Raw genomic sequence first — 21,776 nt, 5'->3', positions numbered from 1 at the left:
TTGATATGCCAAAAACTTAGTAACAACAAGTCTCACAATAGAGACGTTACCGGTGCCTGCTTGAGCAAATTGATAAAACAGCAGGAGGAGGGCGCTACAGTGCAGTGCTATGGTAATACCTATAATGTTTCTGGACTAATCTTCCAAACCTTTTTTCTGTATTACACTCCATATGATACCCACTTGTATAATAATTTTAGAAAAACTATTGTTTAGAAACAATACAGTTCACAATTTGCTTATTCAAGACTGAACTGTGGAAATCCTTCCTTCTAGATCTACTGTATTTCTTTCCAGAGTTTATGTTTTAGCATCATCCTATACAGTTCCTTCTGTTCACCTGTATTCTTGCCACAGTATATTGTAGATGAGTCTTGCCTCATCATGCGCCAAGCTTGGTTGCTCTTAACAAGTCTTAACAAGTGGCAGGAAACCACTGCCAGAAAAGCAGATTCAGCTGCTTTTCTCCAGTACAACCAGATCCCACCCATCATACTTCTTACTTCCCTGGGTCTCTGTCAAAGTTCATAATGTTCAGCCTATATTAGTCTGCATGCTTCTGCTCTCCCTTCCTCCCCTTCCCCAGTGCCCCATCATTCTGTCGATCAGTCAAGTACACTAATCAAGAACTATGCTGAAGTAACACTCTTGGCCTTCACCAAATCTTCCTCTCCATGAAGTTCTCATCCCCAAGGGCTTTTCCTCCAATTTCACCAGAAATAGTATAGTGTACCCCCTACGCTCCCTTTTAAGGGACCCCGAGTAGTGCTCCTGAGGAAGCTTTCTGGCCCCACCCATTGACACTTGGGTTAGCCAAGCAGGGATTTGTGGTGCCAGCGATTGAACTCAGGCTGGATGCATGCTAGGCACACTTGCATTGTCCCTGGATCAGGTGAATGTATTCTTGCTCATGTCAAGCGCAGCCTATTTCCTTCTCAACTGCAACCACTATGCTCTTTTGAAACACATACTCTCTGCATGTACACTCCTTATTTTCTTCATCCTGTCCTCTACCAACTAATAGATTCATAAAGTATAAAACCTCATGTTTCAGCCACCATGGGAAAAAGGTACACATACATGGTTATATTTAATGTTTAACCCTGTCTCACCCACCTCTGATGTCAAGCCCAGAGTTTTCTGAATTGAAGTGGTTTATCTGGGTTTTTTTTGGTCCTCAGGTACTGTTGGTTACTATTTTTGTTGACCTACAGCAACATACTTAAGGAAATGGCTTACTGCTGCAGCAAGGCTTGTTAATTGCTTTAGTTCAAGTTTAAGAATATGTGGCCTTAAATTTTTAGTTTATAGATTTTAAAGAAAATTTTTATTAAAAATTATTTCATTAACTATTATGGAATAAGTAGATAAGACATTTGGAAATTAATCTTCTGGTTTAGTTTACTGATTCAGCCCTCAAAACACTCCTTCAGAAACTTTTCTCAGGAAGTCATAAGAAGTGATTTTTACTGAACTGAAAGGAAGCCAGATGAAGCTGAGCTCGGAAGCGCTCAGCTTCCAATTCCCGGAAGAAAGCATCGTCGTCATTCTCTGTTATCATGTGTTGCAGTTGCTGAATTTCCTTCTCCATCTTAGATCTCAGCTCTCTCTTCACCTTACATAATGTCTGAAAAGAGAATTCATGTCATTCTGCTATTCACTACATTTACTTAATTCCTCATCTATTTTTAAGTCACTTCTCACCTACAAGCTCATCAAGCTCCTGCAGTAATTTAGCAGCAGCTGATATGAACAGGTAAAGAAAATCATAGAATAAATATTTTCGATCACAGATCATAGTAACATTCTATTTCCCTTAAAATGTGTAACACTTGTTTTCTATTTGGAAAAAAAAATCAAATGGCTCAAATCTTTTATTACCTTGGGGCTGGAGCGATAGCACAGCGGGTAGGGCGTTTGCCTTGCATATGGTCGACCGGGGTTCAATTCCCAGCATCTCATATAGTTCCCCCGAGCACAGTCAGGAGTAACCCCTGTGCATCTCCAGGTGAGACCCAAAATAAAAAAAAAAAAATCTTTTATTACCTGTGCCTGGGATTTCTCCCTGGCTCTGAGCTCTTGATGTTCCTGTGATATAGCTTCTGCCAGCAATGAAAACTGTTTAAGGGAAAAGAAAAGAAAACCTTACATTATTTGTAGTCCAAACACAGAAATTCTTGGGTTTAAAATCTTAACTTTAGTGAAAATGAGGCATCATAGTAAAGTACTAGTCTATATCTCAAATTTCCAAACTGTGGTATAGTGACAAGCTCTGAGAAAAACGTGGAGAAACGTGGAGACTTCAACACATGGAGGTAACTTTTTAATCTGATGTACTTGAGGAGCCCACCTGGTCCTTATAGTAGTTCTCCATTGAGTCCAGTTCATTCTGGTGCTGTCTCTTTTGTTCATCTCGCTTTTCTTTGGCATAGTTTCTTAGGTCTCGTAATCTTTGCTTCTGGATTTGTAAACCTTCTTCAAATAGTTTCTTAAATATCTGTCAGTATTCATAAAAATTAAATTTATGTTGACCTTTTCTAAAGGTATAAACTCAGTGTTCCAAAGATACCCTTTTAGGGGCCAGAGAGATAACATAGCGTGCAAGATACTTGCTTTGCATGTAGCAGACCCAGATTTAATTCCGGGCATATCAAGAGTAATCCCTGAGTACACAGAGCCAGGAGTAAGACCTGGATATAGTCAGGTGTGACCCCAAAACAAAGATGCAATATGTATTCACAGAGGTGTACAATCATAAGTCCAAACATTTTCACTATTCCAAAAAGAAATCTCATACCTATCAGCAGCCACTTAGTCCACTTTTTATTTATTTGCTTTTTGGGGTCACACCTGGCTCTGCACAGGGGGTTACTCCTGGTGGTGCTCAGGGGACCATATGGGATGCTGGGAATCGAACCCGGGTTGGCGGCGTGCAAGGCAAATGCCCTATCTGCTGTGCTATCTCTCCAGCGCCCCCTTAGTCCACTTTTTGTATCTATAGATTTTTGCCCTTTCTGGAGTTTTCATGTTAAAGGATATTATACAATGCATGGCCTTTTGTATCTTTCACTTCTCATATTTCTAGGACTCATCTATATTGTAGATGTCTCAAATTTCACTTTTGCCAAATGTATATTACCACTTTCTGTTTATCCAGCAACCATTATTTGTTAATCTGGGAAGTATATGTAATGCCACTGTGAAATCTGTGTACAGGTTGTTTGTATGGCTATTTCTTGAGGAGACTGCTCCTAGGTAAATAGAGGGTAGCTCTGTCTTACTGTTTGAGGAACTGCCAGACCATTCGAGACTGGCTACACCATTTTATAACCTCAGCAGCCCTGCATAATGAAAATTATTGCTCCACAATCTGCTAACATCTCTTTAAAAGTTCTGTGTAAACCATCTTAGAGGGTGTAAGTGGAATGTCACTGTGGTTTTGATTTGTAGTTCTATAATGACTAATGGTTTTGAGCATCTTTGTCTGGGTCTCAAAGATTTTTCACTGCTTTCAGAAAAGAATTCTCAAGAAGCCAAGAAACCCAGGGCAGAAGCAAATGTTGTATCTACACATGAGCATAACTAAAGGTTCTAAATGTTCAAATGATTTTGATCTGCCCACTGTCTTCCACTGCTTGTTAAGAATTTTTTTTGGTGGGGGGAATGCAACATACCAGGAAATGCCATGCTTTGGAATCATGTGTATCATTCAGCCTTTTAAGCCGTCCTTGGCCCCTTATTGGTAAGAATTCTAGATCAGATGAATGATTCACAGTCATGCATTCATGAGCTAGTCCCTATTCACTTAGTCCAATTACTTAACCTTAAAAACTCTTAGGTCATATTTTTTGGAAGTAAGAAATCAGTTAACTATATTTTACTCTGAAGATGAAATTTACTGCCAGTTTGGAATCTAAAAAGATGAAATACTTTAGCTGGATTGGTATAAGATGGCAAATATTTTGTGGAACCATGTCATAGTATACTTACCCTATGTTATTCTCCTGATTTATGTAGAAATTCCATTCTCTTAGAACCTGGTCCTAACCCCTTAATAAAGCAGTTCTACTAAAAGCTGCATGCAGAGATCAGGAAGATTTCACCCTGAGATAAGGGTAGAGGCTTAAAAATAGATTGGGTTGCATTGGAAGGTATATAAAATGAGGGTAGACAAACGTTTTAGGATTTGTACAGGAAGAAAGCCATATTTACCATTTCTTCCCGGGTCCTCATTTTCATCATTTTTGAACGCAAATGAACTCTATACTCATCATAATATTTTCGAGCACGAATAATCTGCTGCCGATTTTCTTTTATCTTTGATTGGGTATACTTCTGTCTGTGAATGCGGTCCTTGAAGTCTTGCTAAGAAAGGCAATGGAGAAGAATAAAGATAAGAACAAAGAAACCAGAGACTAAGGCACTTGCCTTGCATGCAGCCAACCTGAGTTTGATCTCTAGCACCACATGATTTGCCAGGGATCCCTGTGCACTCCCAGGTGTGGCTGGGAAAATAAGACCCTTCCTCCCTCCCTCCCCCCAAAACCCAGGCAGGATAAATGGGCCAGGGAGAGAGCTCAAGGGGCTGGAAAGGATACTGGAGCCCTGAGAGTGGCCCCCCAGTGTATCACATGGTATCTCAGGTACCACCAAGGGAAATAAAAAACAAGTGGGGGGTTGGGAAGGATGGGTTAGCAAAATGGCACTCATTCTTCTCTAGAACTTTAATAGTTCTCATAGCTTCTCTTTCCCTTCAGCAAAATGCCTCCGACCTCTGTCATCTTCATTGTATTGTACAGAGGATGTTGTGCTATATACAGTTCTCTACTTAAATCATAATAGAGGCTCATCAGTGACCTTCCTAACTCTTACCTAGTACCTGAAACAGATGGGAGAGGACAAAAATACTTATAAGGGGCTGTGGAAGTAGACACACTGGGTCAATCTGCCCCTTGGTGACTATGGGGGCACCTAGGGCAAGTTCACAAATATTTCTAGCCTCCAGTTTTTCATAGACAAATCCCCATTAAGTCACTAGAAACACCAAATGAAAATGGACACGTAAGGCACCTAGAACTTTTCTCCTTATTAGTTTAAATCCCACAAGCTACCATAGGTAAGATCAGGAATTACAAAAGCCTGGGACCCATATTTTATAAGCAAAAGTAATTAATAGAACTTAAGAGTTTAAATCCCTACTTGCTCTTGACATACCAGTCTCTTGTTATGTTCATATTCTTTTTTGACAAGTGCGGTAAGGAGTTCATGTCTCCTTAAGGCTTCTTCTATCTTTAAGGGAGACAAAAGGAAGGTGGTTAGTGATGCCATCCATGAGCTGGTACACTTGCTGTATGTGAGGCTAGGGTGGCTGTGACCCTGGCTCAAATTCCGACCTCCCCCAATGCTTTTCACTAGCTTCTCAAGAATAAGTTCTTCCCCTTCTGGTTTAGACTGTTGAAAACTGACAGTTAACTTACTTCATCTTGGAGTTTCTTCTTTGATTGATTTTTTCTACATGCATCTTTTTTGAGTTGTTCAATCTGTGCAATTTGCTTTTTCCACATTTTGCTCAGTGTTTGACCAGAAACGTAGAGAAATGGAAACTGCTCCAGCATCATGGGCAGGAGACTTTGTTCATTTATTTTCACTGTGAAGTTAAAAGAAAAAAAGCTCTTGATCTGAGACACACCTTGATGACAGTTTTTACCAGCAGCTCTCATCCCACCTTTCTGGTAGATCAAAGCTTTTCTAAATGTAAATGGTGGTTCTGATCCTGTAAAGAACAATTCTAAATTTACCTAGCACTGTTGATTCTTTCACCACCCATTAAGGGTGAAAGCAAGGTAAATAGTTCTGATAATGATTCGGTATTCTACGAAGGCCTCTCGCCTAAGTGCTCAGCATTTCAGTGTCTGGGGTGGATCAGTGTGTGTGGTCAGATTCCTTAGCCCTGCTGGGAAGTAATTCTGACTACTGGGATGTAGGCAGAAGGCTAACGCCCTCTGAAGCTGCACCCTGGCAGTTCATATGACCTCATTTTCCTTCTAGTTAAGTCTCCTAGTGCTCACTAGCACCAACTGTCAAGATAAGTGGAGCTGAACAGGCCATCTGCTTGCGCTGGAGCATCCTTTTGGTTGTACCTACTTCCCAGAGCAAAAAGGCAAGCATTGTGAGTCAGCAGAGTGAAGCTAAGCAGCAGGGAGTAGCCTCACCCCTGTTTTGGTGCCAATATAGACCTCCCTTAGCTGGTATGTACCAGTTCTATCTTTATAGAAATCTACAGAATTCAACCATATGGCTTTGATGTAAGAACTTTTCTCCAGCTAGCCGATGAATGTGTTTTCAATGCTTTTGTCCTTGAAATGTAGAATACATTTTCAAAGGACGCCAGTTTTCTGTAAAGTACAATTTTGTGGTTCTTACTTGGAACTGCTTTACTGAATGGCTGTGGCAAGTTATCTCTTAGATTTTGAGTCGTGGTTCTTCTAGAGCACATCTTCCAGGACCGACTAGACTTTGGAGTTCCTTTAAGAACAGGTTCTCTGTATATTTTCTTCTTAGGCGCAGATATAAATTGATTAGAAATAAAAGAAAGTCGAAGAGCTCATTTTTAATCATACATCTTAAATATTACATACTGACAAGTACACAATTAAAAAAATCCCCAGTTAGAATATTTTACTTCAGATTTTTAAAATCTGGTTGCCATTTCTCTAGTTTATGTTAAAAGCACCTCTGGTCCTCTGATATCCCCTGAAACTTGAATTCAAGCATTTAGTCTTCAGTTCCATAGCTACTTAAGTCTTAAGTACAGCCACTAATGTTTTGATACAGACATTTCTTTGAAACTTTCTCCAAGAAGTTTTAAAAAGTTCTTAAAGAGTACTTAGTAATTACCATAATGTATTTGCCCCCATCTTTCGAAAGGCAAAAACAAAACAAAACAAAAAAAACAACAGCTTTGGTTGTCTTCCAACACGTATAGAGCTGGGATTTGTCTTTCCTTACTCCCCTTTACCTTGTCAGCAAGGATCCTTCTTAAACTGTAGTTCTGAAAACTTTGGCAACAGTAAAAGGTTTCTGAATGTGCAACGACCAAAACAATAATTCAAACTCAATCATATCATGAACCTGAGGTGTTTCTGGCTGGATTCACCTGCGCTGCATTTCTCAGAGGGAAAAGGAGCCATAAGTGGAAAAATTCAAGAAGCTCTGGTCTAGACTATTCTTTTAAACCCTTGGTCAGCTGCTACACAACAAACCTTTAAACACACCTGCAAGTTTGGAGCAAGAATAAAAGTTGGCTACCCTGTGAAATAAAAACTTACATTTTTCCTTGTTTTTAGGTCACACCCAGGGGAGCTCAAGAAACCATATGGGGTGCTGGGGATTGAAGCCAGGCTGGCCATATGTAAGGCAAGCACCCTACCTGCTATACTATCAATCTGGCCCAATACTGTCTGTTATTGTAGAAAACTAAAGATTCAAGCCCCTGTGGGTTCCATTTTCCTTTGAAAAATAACATTACTTCCACTGACCAGATAAAATGGCATTTATTATAGTGAAGACTTTTACCCACTGTTTCCTCCTCGTCACTTATTCCTAGAGGTCCAATATTCTCTTGAATTTTACTTCTTCTTAATTCTCTTTCAAATGCTTCACTTATTACCTAGAAGGGCAAAGATCAAGTATTATAGTTGCTAAAAATACATGAAAATTAAGAGGGAAAAATGTATTTTTTTGCTTTTTTTGGGGGGGAGGGGTGGTCACAGCCCCCAACCCCCCAAAATGCTCAGGGGTTACTCCTGGCTCTGAACTCAGGAATTATTCCTGGCGGTGCTCAGGAAATCATATATGGATACTGGTGATCAAACCAAGACCAGCTGTGTGCAACGCAAATCTCCTACCCGCTCCGGCTCCTGAAGAGGCAAAAATGACCAAAGGTCCTGCTCATAAATCAGTATTAACAGACATTAACTGGTACATAAAATCCTTTATCCAATGCATCTTTTCTTTCTGAATTTCAGTCATCATGTTTTGATACTCCTGGGTAGAAGTTAATGCTGAAGATACATGTTACTGTAATACATCTGAAGATTTGTTTTTCATTATTTTAAGATAATAATACTCCAGCAGACAACCCAAGAGTTCTAAGTTTATGTTGCAGTTTAAAATCCCTCTTCCAAAAGCCTGACAATATTTAATCTACCTCAAAGTTTATCACACTCTGAGAATCAACCCCCACCAAATCTCTTTAATCCACTCGTACACTGGATTTTCTGACAGTTTTCTTAGCACTTCATAAGGTCTGTGCTCTTTAAATAGAAAGACAAATTATTATATTAGTTTTCTATCCATTCAGCTCAAATGCACATTAGGCCTTCAATCAACAGCAGTTCATTGTAGCAACGGACTGAGGGTAAATGATTTTGTGTGCCGCCTGAGGCAATGTAGATGGGGTGTACCTTGGCCTGGAATCGCCGGTTATCTGTTTCTTTTGGCTTCTGACTTTTTCTCTCTATAAACTGTTTGTTTTTATTAACTGGTGATGGAGAGAGTGAGTGAGATCTACAGGGTGGCTTTCTACGCATGGCAAGTCCTACAATACAGAAGAGATGTGCACCATTAATTTCTGAAGGCCAAAAATGTTAAGTCAAAACCAAATAGTTCATTTTTAACAAAACCAAAGACACAGCTTTTGAACGTGTTCAACATGTTCCCTTCCATTAATCACACCAACTAAACAAAAGCACAAAAATGTATACCATCATCTCAAAGAAGTACTTAAGTCATATATTCAACTTTGGGTTGAATAAAAAAAGTATATTTTAACATAAAAAAATGGGAGGAGGATGGACACAGAGAAAGATAGTACAGGGGTTAAGGCGCTTGCCATACCATGTAGCTGAGGCTAATTCACAGTGACTAGCCAGGGGTCACTCTGAGCAGAGCCAGGAATAGCCTTAGGACTTCCTGTGATTCCCACCATAAAAAAAAGAGAAAAAAAGAAAAGAAAAAGGAAACTGTAGAGTACCTCTGTAGCTGTCACTGTCATCCCGTTGTTTATAGATTTGCTCGAGCGGGCACCAGTAACATCTCCATTGTGAAACTTGTTACTGTTTTTGGCATATCAGATACGCCACAGGGAGCTTGCCAGGCTCTGCCGTGCGGGTAGGACACTTTTGGTAGCTTGTCAGGTTCTCCGAGAGGAACGGAGGAATCGAACCCAGGTCGGCCGTGTGCAAGGCAAACACCCTACCTGCTGTGCTATCGCTCCAGCCCATACCTCCGTAGCTAGTCATCTTAAAATAGACATAGGGCCAGAGTGATAGTACAACAGGTAAGGCATTTACCTTGCACCAGCTAAGCTAGGTTCAATTCCTGGCACCCCATATGGTTCCCCGGGCTTGCCAGGACTGATTCCTGAGCACAGAGCCAGGAGTAAATCCTGAGACCATTGAGCATAGCCCAAAACAAACACAAAATTGAAACAAAAACCCAGTTATAATTTATATAAGCCTTATGATAACCACAAGTCAAAAATCTAATGTGAAAAAGATGTCAACAAAAGAACGACATCAAGGGCTGGAGAGGGAGACAGACTTACTGCCTCGCACAAGGCCGTGGCCACATCTTTGGTCTGACTCCAGATGCCACATCTGGCACACTGCTAATGTGCTCACATTTCCAAGGCAACATTCAGTCTATACCTATCTGTGTGTGAGGCCCTGGGTTCAATCCCTGGCAAAACTAACTCAAATGTAAATGGGCTAAATTCTCTAATCCTAAACCTAGAGAGGCAGCCCAACTCTATCTAGCCTGTAAAACATTCAATTTCGCCCTCAAGATACACAAAGTGAAGGCACAGAAAAGATGTTTTCAAAGAAAGCAGGACTAGTGGTATGTTTACCAAGTCAAATAGACTTTAGGACTTTAGGATAAGGATTGAAATAAAGCATTTTTTTTTGTTGAGGGGTGGAGTCTCAAACCTGGGAAGATTCAGAGACTGTTCCTCTTGTAGGGGTAGCTAGCTCCCAGCAGTATGCAGGATCATGTGATTCTGGGGATCTAACCCATCCTACCTCATGCAAAGCACATGCTCAGACTTCTGACATCTCTCTCTAACCTTTTTTTTTTCTGATGCTGTTGAGGACCAATCCAGGACTTTACTTATGCAAGGTACCACTGAGTTACATTCCTGGCCTAACAAGGCCATAATGATAAGTGTCAATTTATCTGAAGGATGTAACATTTGTAAATGTATACATGCACCAACATAGTGGTACCTTAACATATAAAACAAATAAATCAAAAGGAGAAACAGCAATACATTATTAGCAGACTTCTTTTTTTGGTGGGGAGGTTATACACGGCATTTCTTAGGGAACCATGTGTACCAGGGATTAAACCCAGGGATTTCACATGCAAATCTATATTCCAGCCCTCTGAGCCATTTCCCTGGCCCAATACTCAGAAACATTAATACCCTACTTTTTTTTTTTTTGCTCGCACCTGGTGATGCACAGGAGTTATTCCTGGCTTTGCACTCAGAAATTACTCCTGGCGGTGCTCACGGGGACCATATGGGATGCTAGGCATTGAACCCCAGTTGGCCACATGCAAGGCAAACTCCCTGCCCTCTGTACTATTGCTCCAGCCCCATAATACCCTACTTTTAACAATAGGTCAAACAAATATAATGAAATATTGAACCTTATCAATATTTTGTAATATTGTAAACAAATGATAAAACTATTATCACTAAAAAATTTAATATGGAAAATCCGGTCACGGTCCTCCCATTGTTCATCGATTTGCTCGAGCGGGCCCAGTAACGTCTCCATCATGAGACTTGTTACTGTGTTTGGCATATCGAATACATCACGGGTAGCTTGCCAGGCTCTGCCGTGCGGGTGAGATACTCTTGGTAGCTTGCCGGGCTCTCCGAGAGGGGTGGAGGAATCGAACTCGGGTCGGCCATGTTGGCCACTTCTAAGGCAAACGCCCAACCGCTGTGCTATCGCTCCAGCCCCTAATAAGGAAAATATTGAAAAAATGTACTTCATGCAATAAAGCATTTGCAAAACAAAAATTTTTTGAAAAATGCTAAGACACCTAATGGCTGAGGAGACAGAGTACAGAGTTAAGGCACTTCCCGGCATCACCAGGAGTGAGCCCTGAAAACAGAACCACGAGTAGTTTCAGGTGTGGCCAACCCTCCTTCCCCCTATCACAAGTAACAAAAGCAAGACTACATCAAATTAAAATGCTTCTGCACATCAAAATAAATGATTAGCAAAATGAAAAAACAATCTACAAAATTGGTCCCCTTTTCCTGAGGACTATATGGAAAAGGACTGATGTTGGGTATAAAAACAAAGACATCAATTTTGAGAGTGCACTTTCTTTAAGGGAGGTAAGAACAAACTATGATGAGGTCAGTGGAGATTTTGACCCTCCCTTTTCTTTTTTTGGTCTTCTGAGTCACATCTGTTGTGCTGCAGGATCACTCCTGGGGGGGCTTCAGGGACCATATGAGATGTCAGGGATAAGCCCAGGAAGGCTGCATGCAAGGTAAGCACCTTATGTGCTGTACTCACTCTGGCCCCAAGATTTCAACCCTTCTTAAGTATGATAGGTCTAAAGGTAATTGTTAACATAATCTATATATATATCTATATATATAGGATTCTGATCTTATGTTTGACCCCTTCAGTATTTCTGAAATCTTTGAAATAAAGAAGTTAATCATTTTTTGGTTTGAGGGGAGGAAGGGATGGAACCTCTGGCCGCATACACATGAAGCATGTGCTCTCCCACTGAGCTGTCCTTGGCTGGGAAGGAGCACTAGAACAGACAGAGGTGTCTAGATCCATCACTGGCTTCTCCCGAGCAGGTACCTGGCCTTGGTTTCTTCAGCTCACGTTCCATGATGCTGTCACTGTGTTGAGACAAAGTGTCTTCACTTTGAATGTTCTCCTCTTCAGAGTCAGTCTTTTCTTGAACTCGATCACCCAGGGCACTTTTCAACATCTAATGAGAAAACACCTTTTCAACATCTTTCATTGATTTCAGTGAAAAGCTGGAGTACACATAAAATCTTTTAAAAAGTTTCTTCTGATAATTAGGCACTAATTCTAAATTTTCAAATTCTATGCATGCTTAGGTTTTACATGGTATATTAACAGTGCTATGTACTATGCAGAGCCAATAAACAAAGTTAAAGGAGATATTTAATTCATATACTCAATAACCCAAATTGTAATATTTTTGTAAGAATGAGAGATCTGTGCAGTATCATGTCAAACTTGTCTTTAAAAGTAAAACACTGATGCATTTATACAACAATTTCTTAAATGCAGATTTCATTTTCATAGAAGTCAATAAAATTTGAATAAAATCTGTACCAATTTGTAACATGGGAGGCTAGGGAGAATGCTATACCCTATCTACTTGAATCATGTAACATTTTCTCAATAACTAAGACACAACTAATTTTCTAGCACCTTTTCATCTTCAATTGAAAGATCACTTGAATGCTCACCAACCATGGCAATCTCAGTGTAGAGTAAAAAATAAATAATAAAGACTTGCCAAATCTAGTTCATAGAGTCTCTGGGAGAGTTTCTCTGATACTGATTGTAATCCGTGCTCTGTTAACCTCTTTCTTAGTCTCTGGGAGAAAGATGAATCCCAGTACAAGTCTGCAGCTTTGTTTTCATATCTGTAATGAGTGACCATGTGACATCTGAGTAGTCAAGTAGATAGTTCAAATAACTTTAGTGATGTATCTTTGCCAATAACCATTCTGCAGTAATTTTACCTTTTTCCTTTGGGTAGTTTCCTTGTTCTAGGGCTTTGAGCCAGGTCTGGACTTATTTCCTGTTTGTTATCCTTATGCAACTTAGAAGTTAAGAAAACGCTGTTTTCTGATTCCTATAAAAAAAGAACAATGTTGATTTGAAAAATTGAGACACATTAAAAAGAACATTTTGGAAATCAGAGCAAGGAATGATCTGTGGAAAGGTAGACTCCTTAATTTTTTATGTTTTGTATTTTAAAAATTGTTTCTTTGGTTGGGCGGGGGGGAATACATTTGATAGTGCTCAGGGGATAAGTCTGGTTGAGTGCTTGGGGATGGAACTTGGAACTTCCACATACAGAGCGTTTGCTCCAGGCCTTTGAGTCATCCCCCCAGGCCATTTTGCTTACTGACTGACTGCAGTAAACTGGGCCTACTAAGAGGTGCTCAGGATACGTGAGGGGCCCTTCTGAATTCTCAGCCAACCTGCCAGTGGTTCAATGCCCAAGGATATTGTGCTGTTAAACTTCCAAATTACCTGGGTCACATCACATACTCTCTCTCTGGTTCTGTTTCACTAGTTTTTGGTGGGGAGGGGGTGTTAACACCAGGGTGTAATACTCTTGGTGGGCTCAGAAGACCAGATGGGATGCTGGGGATCAAATCCAGGTCAGCTGCATGCAAGGCCAACATCCAACCTGTGGTATTATTGCTTTGGTCCCCGCTTTGCTTTTTAAAACACACATTTGTCAAAATATTCTGTCACTCAATGTCAAAGGAATGGAGAATATTTCTATACACTTTTTCTTCTTAAAGAAAAAGTGTGGCCCAGGTACCATTTAAATATAAAGGCAGGTCAGGTATTCTCAATATGAAAATTCAAGGGTTGTGGCTATACCTGGGACCTTTAAAGAAGTCACAAGTTGGGAATTATTAGTCATTGTCTTTCATATCAAAGAATCATTATAAACTTTCCAGAAGTGAAATTGTTAAAAACAAACCTCATCCAATATGAAGACTAACTCAGCATTTCTGTGTGTGTGTGGGGGGGGGGGGGGCTGGAGGGGGGAATAGTTGGGGCTGGGGAATTCACGCACACCTGCACTGCTCAGGGGTTCATATGTGTTTGGGGCGAGGGGGGATAATGGTTGCAGGGGGAACATCTGCACTGCTCAGGGTTCACATGTGTGTGTGTGGTGGGGGGGGGGAGTAATGGTTGCAGGGGGCAATTCAGGTCATATCTACACTGTTCAGGGGTTCATATGTATATGTGGGGGGGAAGGTGGGGGGTCAATTCAGGTCACACCTGCACTGCTCAGGGGTTCATGTGTGTGTGGGGGGTGTAATGGTTGCAGAGGGAAATTAGGGCCACATCTGCACTGCTCAGGGGTTCATATGTGTGTGGGGGGGGTGGTGGTTGGGAGGTGGGGAACTCGGGTCACACCTGCATTGCTTAGGGCCATATGGAACGCCAGGGTTGAACCTGGGTTGGCCGCATACAAGGTGTAGTACAGCCTTAACCACTGTACTACTGCTCTGGTCCAGAACTGCCCATTCTTGTTTTAAGGAATACAGGGACAGAATGACTGCTAAAAGGATTTCTTTTTTTTTCAGAGCAGAAGAGAGGGGGATCAGGGATGTGGTCTAAATGGTAAACATGCTGTGCATGTGCAGGGCCCTGAGTTTAACCCTCAGGGTGGAATTGGTGGTTCCTGAGCACTACCAGGTGGGGCCCTCCAGCAATATCAACAACAAAGAGGCCAGGAGAGAAAGCTAAAAGGTCAAAAAATTAATAGCAATTAGAGCTAGATGACAAGAGTATGGATGAAGGCTATTTTTCAAAGTCCGTATACTTTTCATTTCAAACACACACACAGATTCTGAAGTCAGAATGCCTGAGTTCAATCATTCTAAGGCTGGAAATAGAGCTCAGCAGGCTGGAATGGACGGTTTGAATGTGAAAGGCCCAGAGTTGAGCCCTGGAGTAGCCCCTGAGCAAGGCAGGTGGGACCCCAATACCGTTCCTTCAAAATAGCTCCCTGAAAAACGCAAAATTCTGACTCTACAACAGCTGTGACCTTATATAAGACATTTAAATCTCTCTACATCAACTTCCCCATAGAAAATAAAATAGCTACTCCAGACCTAGTGTGAGGAGTTATGAATGCCTAAAAAGGACCCCAGACTCTGCTTGGCAACACTGAAAAATGTGTTAGCTATTTCTTACTATTTTCCTTTTTTTTTTTTTTCGCCATACTCTGCGGTGTTCGGGGCTTACACCTGGTGGTGCTCAAAGGACCGTATGGGATGCCAGGGATAGAACCCAGGTTGGCAACATGCAAGGCAAATACCCTACCTGCTGTACTATCACTCCGGCTCCTGCTATTTTCCTTGTTATAGAGTCATCTGTGATCAGTGCAAGATCCTTGACTATTACTCTAGGTGGAGACCTCTGTAAAGCTACGGATGTTTATCCAACGGAAAGCAAACATTTCCGCTTACCACAGGAAAGGCAGTGTCCTCTCCAGTAGAGGTCATTGCAGGAAAGCAGTGGCTTGAAAGCAGATAGTCTTTTCCTATGGGGTAAGGAGCTCGCTGTTCTGAAGGCTGGTAGGGGGGATGTAAAGGAATAGCAGAACGGATAGGTTCCCCTAGCTTCCGAGCGCTTGGAATCAGATCCACAGGAATTTCTAATTGGATAAATGAAATATAGCAATTATCATGAAATGAAAAATAGATCATTTTGCACATATGTGAAGAGTCACTGTCCTCCCGTTGTTCATCGATTTGCTCGAGCAGGCCGAGTAACGTCTCCATTGGAGACTTTGTTGTTACTGTGTTTGGCATATTGAATACGTCACGGGGAGCTTGCCAGGCTCTGCCGTACGGGCGAGATACTCCCGGTAGCTTGCCAGCTCTCTGAGAGGGGTGGAGGAATTGAACTCAGGTCGGCCATGTTGGCTGCGTGCAAGGCAAATGCCCTACCGCTATGCTATCGCTCCAGCCCCCCTTTGCACATATACAAACAACAAATATGTTCATGGACTACTCAGAAATATACTTTAAACTGTACCTTTAAAATAAGTACAGGGAAAAAAAAATCAGGCAATTATCCTCAGGAATTAAGTCGAGACAATCATAAGTCAGGGATGTAGCTGACTAGCAAAGCATTTGCCTTACTGTGAGTAAGGTCCTGGTTTAATCCCTGGCACCATACACACACACACACACACACACAATAAATTTGTTTTTGAGTCATACCCTCGCTGCACTCACTCCAGGTTCTGTGCTCAGGAATTCTGGTGGACTCCGGGGACCATATGGGATGCTAACTATTTCAAGATCTAGTAACAAATCTTGAAATGGATACATCCATTTCCATTGAAATGGGTATGTCCATTTGAAATGGATATTCAAGATATATCGCTGGAGTGATAGCACAGCAGGTAGGGCATTTGCCTTATACACGGGCGGCCCGGGTTCGATTCCTCGATCCCTCTCAGAGAGCCCAGCAAGCTACCGAGAGTATCCCACCTACACGCACGCAGAGCCTGGCAAGCTCCCCGTGGTGTATTTGATATGCCAAAAACAGTAACAAGTCTCACAATGGAGACGTTATGGTGCCCACTTGAGCAAATCGAGGAACAATAGGAGGACAGTGCTACAGTGCTACAGTAACACATTACCACTCACCATCTTCAACAAGGGATGTCCTAGTCTTTGACAAAACAGTAGATGAGGGAGGTTCCAAAGCCTCTTTATGAAATTTGAAATGTGGCACAGCTGAGGTTTTAGACTGCATTTCATTAGGATCTTGAACACCTAAAAAAAAATAATAAAGTTAAAAACCAGGGAGAGAGATGGAGAAATGGTACAGCAGGTAAGGTGTTTGCCTTGCATGCAGCCAGCCTGGGTTCAATCCCTGGCCCCCAGATGGTCCTTTAAGTTCCTGAGTGTATGTGGTCCAAAACCACACACACACAAACACACAAAGGTAAAAATAATTTCAACTATCGAATAGCACAGTATTATATTGCAGGTCAAAAATTTGGGGGCCAGAGAGATAATACAACAAATATAGAAGAGATTGAACAGACCCAGGTTCAATCCTGGCATCCGAAATGGTCCCCCAAGCATTGTCAGGAATTCCTGAGAGTAGAGCCAGTAGTAACCCGAGCACTGCTGGGTGTGGCCCCGAAACAAAAAATACCAAAATCTTGTATCCACAGGATTAAAGGTAAATACTTTTTTGCGGGGGGAAGTGGGGTGGCGGTGGAGAGGGGTCTGGGTCACATTCAGTGGTACTTGAGGGCTATTCCCAGCTCAGTGCTTGGAAATCCCACCCAGTGGGTGTTTAGGAGCAGTGGTGCTAGGATTAAACTGAGACTGGTCACATACAAGGCAAATTGCCTTAACTTCTAAACTTTTTGGTGCTGAAAAATTGCTCTTAATAATTATCAGATAGTGAGATACAGTTCTGTAGCACAGAATTTAGCCAGATTGGATGCAATACTTCAGACTGTTCCAAAAAACAGTGCCAGAGTAGAAATGCTGGTGGTTGTGTCCAGATAGTATGTACTCTATTGATGAGTTACACCTGCAGACATTTCTTCTAAAACAACTTTTCTGGGGCAGCGGGGGTTGGCTGTACCAGCAGTGCTGACCATGCAGTGCTAGGGGCTGCACAGGGGCCTCCTCCATGCAAAGCATCTGCTCCTATCCTTTGAGCTCTCTCCCTTGTCCATCCCACACCTCTCCACACACATGATTTCGTGAAGACTTCACACATTTAATTCCTCATTACGAAGGTGTGACAATGCACCCTGAAACTCACTGTTACCAATATGATCAAGTTATATGATCCTTAAGTACAGAAAAATTCACCTTGTTCACATCCCAAAAGCCATTCAATTTAAACACTGTGTAGTTTTAAATGTTTGACACTCATATACTATAAAAACCAGCAAACATCTTTCTATGCTCTCCTTTTCCATAATCCAGTACAACATGGTTATTTCACATCAAAATGTTTTAAGTATCCAAATATCTAAGATTTTATCTTTAATATAAATAGCATCCCAAGACTAATGTTCAAAATTCTTAACATGGGTCAATTTCTCTACTACATTAAATATTTTAAGGCAGGAGCACTTCCAGCAATGCTGGAGAACAAGCCTGTGGCTCCCATCAAAGTGCTCTGAGCTATCTCCCTAGCCCTCTAATTTATTTTTACTGGCTAATTCACTTTGATCTAGATCCACTTTTTTTGTTGCATGTTTTTACTGGAGCACAGATGGGGGAGTCTGGGTCACATTTGGAAGTATCTGAGAGACCCTAAAGTGCCAGGAATCAAACCCAGGCCTTCCTCATACAAAGCACGAGCTCAGTCATTTCTTTATTTTCTTTCATCTTTTTTTTCTCTTTGTGGTGCTGGGAGCTACCCCAGGGCTTTAAACAGGCAGGCAAGTACTCTGCTGCTGAGTTACACCCTTAGCCTTTCTCCTTCGGTTTCTTGAATTTTCATCTCCAATGTTGTTTTTAATGGAGTTTCTCCTAAAAATCTTGCACAAATCAATATCTAGAATTTAACATGTGTCAGACCAAAAGTTACATACTGGAATATTTTCCATAATCTTAAATGATTTTAGAACACAATTTTATTACTGCAAAGACTATGATCTTCTTCACTGTATAATTAAATTTTAATTATATAAGCATCTCTAGTCAGTAATAGAGGTATCTCCAGCATGCAAGCAAATCACGCCCTCAGTCTGTTGAGCTAGCTCTGTGGCTTTCTTCTCAATTTTAAATATTTTCTTTGAAAAGTTGTTATTTACTGTTCACAATTTTATAGCTCTGTACTGGATAGTAGAAGCTGATAGAATTTCACTACTCACCGTTACTTCTTAGAGAAAAGGTGTGTGCTGTATCTCCGAGCCTAATAAGTTCACCAGTAGATTCTGCTTCATCTCCTTCCCAAGAAGGTCCCAATGCCTCAGGTGACATGGAGCACCTGAAAGAGTTTCCTTGTTTACTCAGTGCCAGGTCAGACAACAGAAGGGCCTTTCTATGTGGATCTTAAGAGCTGTTCAAGCACTTTTTCTCTGGGTGTCCTGATTAATCGCTCACTGCTGTGTATATTAAAAAAAAAAAAGGAGAGGCCCACCCCTATACCTTCCACTCCCCATTTTTCACTTCTACTGCTTATCTATTTGTTTTGACTGACACATATATGATAGAAATTACTATGTATAAACTGTCTAGTATTATGCATTTATGGTAATACAAAGAATATTGGTTTTTCTAGATCTACGGCTGACAAGAGTCTGGGAAGGGTATTAACTGCATTAAATATTATAGTAGTGGCCAGAGAGATAGTACAGGGGCTAAGGCCCTGGCTTTGCCTGGGGTCAACCCAGATTTGATCCCTGGAACCACTATGTCCTCCAAGCACTGCCAGGTCTGATCTCTGGGCTCAGGCCCTGCGCACTGTCAGATGTGGGAAAAAACCCACACACATATATATTCTTGTATTCCATTTTTGGGCCTAGTATTTTTCTTTTTTTCCTTTTTGGGTCACACCTGGCGATGCTCAGGGGTTACTCCTGGCTCTGAACTCAGTAATTACTCCTTGTGGTGCACGGAGGGACCAGTAATATCTCCATTGTGAGACTTGTTATTACTCTCTTTGGCATATCAAATACGCCACGGGGAGCTTGCCAGGCTCTGCCGTGTGGGCAGGATACTCTTAGTAGTTTGTCAGGCTCTCAGAGAGGGACAGAGGAATTGAACCTGGGTTGGCCGCGTGCAAGGCAAATGCCCCACCCACTGTACATACAAGTATAGGTACATACAACCACTTCCACTTTAGAGGAATAGTTTAAAATTTCCTAATGTTGAGGCCAGAGAGAGAGTATAGCAGGTAGGGTATTTGCCTTGCTTACAACCAACCCAGGTTCAATCCCTGCCACTCCATATGGTCCCTGGAGCCCACATGGAGTGTAGAGCAAGAAGTTAAAATGTTAATAAAAATTTTTACACCAACACTGTTTTTGTTACCATTCTGGCTTTTGTGTGTACTTTAAATTCTCTAAAAGAAAAACCATGTTTTGATTTGATTCATAGAAATAGAGGTCTACCTCCCAAAAGAAACTTTTTTCCGTGATTTGGAATCTTTAACATTTTCTTCCACTTCCAAAAGGTCTTCAGGCTGTTTAAAATACTGTTCAGTTTCACCTATTTAGAATAAAACAAAAGAAGAGGAAAAACAAAACCCCAAGTTAATACTACTTTTGTATAAGGGTGGTAAAGACAATTAGGAACCCTAAACCCCGTGGTAAACTTGGATTCTTTTGAATGAAATTAGAACCAATTCTCACCTACAGTGAACATTATTACTTGGGTAACAAAGAACTCAAGTGTTGCTTTAAAAGCAGGGCTGCCATTCTATTGCAATGTTTTATTTTGATAATCTAGGTGGTAAGTTCATTTATTAGTCACTGTACTATTTGTAAGGGATGTCTGAGGCAAGTTAACCAAAGTGCAGCTTCAGTAAAATATGAGCATCAACCTACATCTTTGACTAATTTACTAAGATCCATTTAGATACGCTCAAGGTTTGGATGAAATTTTTCCACCCATTTTTCTCTACAGAATTCTTGAGGAATATATTTACTGGCAGCAATAACTCACCAGTGCATTAATATCTGGAGTTATCATAGATGAAACCACCCATGATTCAAACCCACCCCTACGGATATTCCCCTTCCCATTTCTAGAGATTCCTAGTTCAAATACATGTATTTTCGGATCAGAGAGAGCACAGCGGTAGGGCACTTGTCTTGCACATAATCAACCCAGTTCAATCCCTGATACCTCACATGGTCCTCCAAGTCCAGCCAGGAGTGATTCCTGAGCGCAGCTGGGCTCAGGAATCAAACCCAGGTTGGTCATGTGCACGTCAAAGGCCCTGCCCATTGTACTATCTCTGGTAGTACTGTCTATTCTCTTTAACTGTCTATATTCTACAATGTGTGAGATCATCCGGTATCTGTCCTTCTCCCTGATTTATTTCGTTTAACATGATACCCTCCAATTCCATCCACATTGCAGTAAACTGTTAAACTCCATAATTTCATCTTTTCTGCATTACTTTTTTTTAATCAGAAGCACAGTATTTCATTGTGTATATCTACCACAACTTCTTGACCCAATCATCCATAGTTAGACACATTTGGGTTGTTTTACATATCCTAGTTATCATATTAAGCACTGCAAAGAACATAGATGTGCACAGATACTTTCAAATTAATGTTTTTTGTAGTTGTCAAGAAGTGGTCACATGGGAGTTCTAGCCTTACTTTTTGAGAAATCTCCATACTGCTTTCCACAGATGTTGACCAGACAACTTTCCTACAGTGAATGAGGGTTCCTTCCCACTATGTCCCAAGTCAATACTGATTGTTTCAAGTAAACCTAGATTCAATCTCCAGCCCTCCAGATGGTCTCCTGAGCCTGGCTGTGCTCAGGGCTTTACCCTGGCTCCGTGCTCAGGGATCATTCCTGGGGGGTTCAGGGAACCAGATGAGGTTCCAGGAATTGAACTCAAGTTGGCTATGTGCAAGGCAAGTACCTTACCCACTGTACTATCTCTCTAGCTTCTGAGACCTTTTCAAATGACTTCAAGCCATTATGTCCTCTTCAGGGAAGTGTATCGGTTCATTTCCTCTCCTTGGGGATGGGGTATTGTATTTTTAATTTTTGAGCTCTGTATTTTATAAATCTTAGATATTAACCATTTATCTAATATATTACATGCAAATATTTTCTCCCACTTTCCTTTAAGTAGTGTTTCTTTTTGGGTCAAAGTGATAGTACAGTGGGTAGAGTGCTTGCACGTGGCCAACCTGGGTTTGATTCCCGGCATCCCATATAGGTCCCCCAAGCATCACCAGAGGTTATTCCTGAGTGCAGA

At 41.2% G+C, this 21,776-nt stretch overlaps 1 protein-coding gene across 2 annotated transcripts in view; it reads right to left on the bottom strand.

The window, feature by feature from the left end:
• Positions 1–1,355: 1,355 nt before the first annotated feature.
• Positions 1,356–21,776, bottom strand: part of CEP95 (centrosomal protein 95) — a 31,474-nt gene continuing 11,053 nt past the window's right edge. The window contains exons 5-20 of one of the 2 annotated variants that reach the window (XM_056127235.1): positions 19,942–20,038; positions 18,700–18,815; positions 16,496–16,624; positions 15,305–15,492; positions 12,824–12,936; positions 12,595–12,724; positions 11,901–12,033; positions 8,466–8,599; positions 7,580–7,669; positions 6,424–6,556; positions 5,478–5,647; positions 5,215–5,289; positions 4,213–4,365; positions 2,351–2,497; positions 2,047–2,118; positions 1,356–1,627 (exon numbers count right to left, since the gene is read on the bottom strand). In XM_056127235.1, coding sequence (XP_055983210.1) covers positions 1,451–1,627; positions 2,047–2,118; positions 2,351–2,497; positions 4,213–4,365; positions 5,215–5,289; positions 5,478–5,647; positions 6,424–6,556; positions 7,580–7,669; positions 8,466–8,599; positions 11,901–12,033; positions 12,595–12,724; positions 12,824–12,936; positions 15,305–15,492; positions 16,496–16,624; positions 18,700–18,815; positions 19,942–20,038 — 2,057 coding nt within the window. In that variant the 3' untranslated portion in view covers positions 1,356–1,450. The remainder of the gene's footprint in view (positions 1,628–2,046; positions 2,119–2,350; positions 2,498–4,212; positions 4,366–5,214; positions 5,290–5,477; positions 5,648–6,423; positions 6,557–7,579; positions 7,670–8,465; positions 8,600–11,900; positions 12,034–12,594; positions 12,725–12,823; positions 12,937–15,304; positions 15,493–16,495; positions 16,625–18,699; positions 18,816–19,941; positions 20,039–21,776) is intronic. The other variant, XM_056127236.1, reaches the window with a different exon arrangement.

The sequence above is a fragment of the Sorex fumeus genome, unplaced genomic scaffold (assembly GCF_029834395.1).
Source record: "Sorex fumeus unplaced genomic scaffold, SorFum_2.1 ptg000063l, whole genome shotgun sequence".
Classification (NCBI taxonomy): Eukaryota; Metazoa; Chordata; class Mammalia; order Eulipotyphla; family Soricidae; genus Sorex; species Sorex fumeus.
Note: the sequence above shows the minus strand (reverse complement) of the source record. Positions and strands in the feature narration are given on the sequence as shown.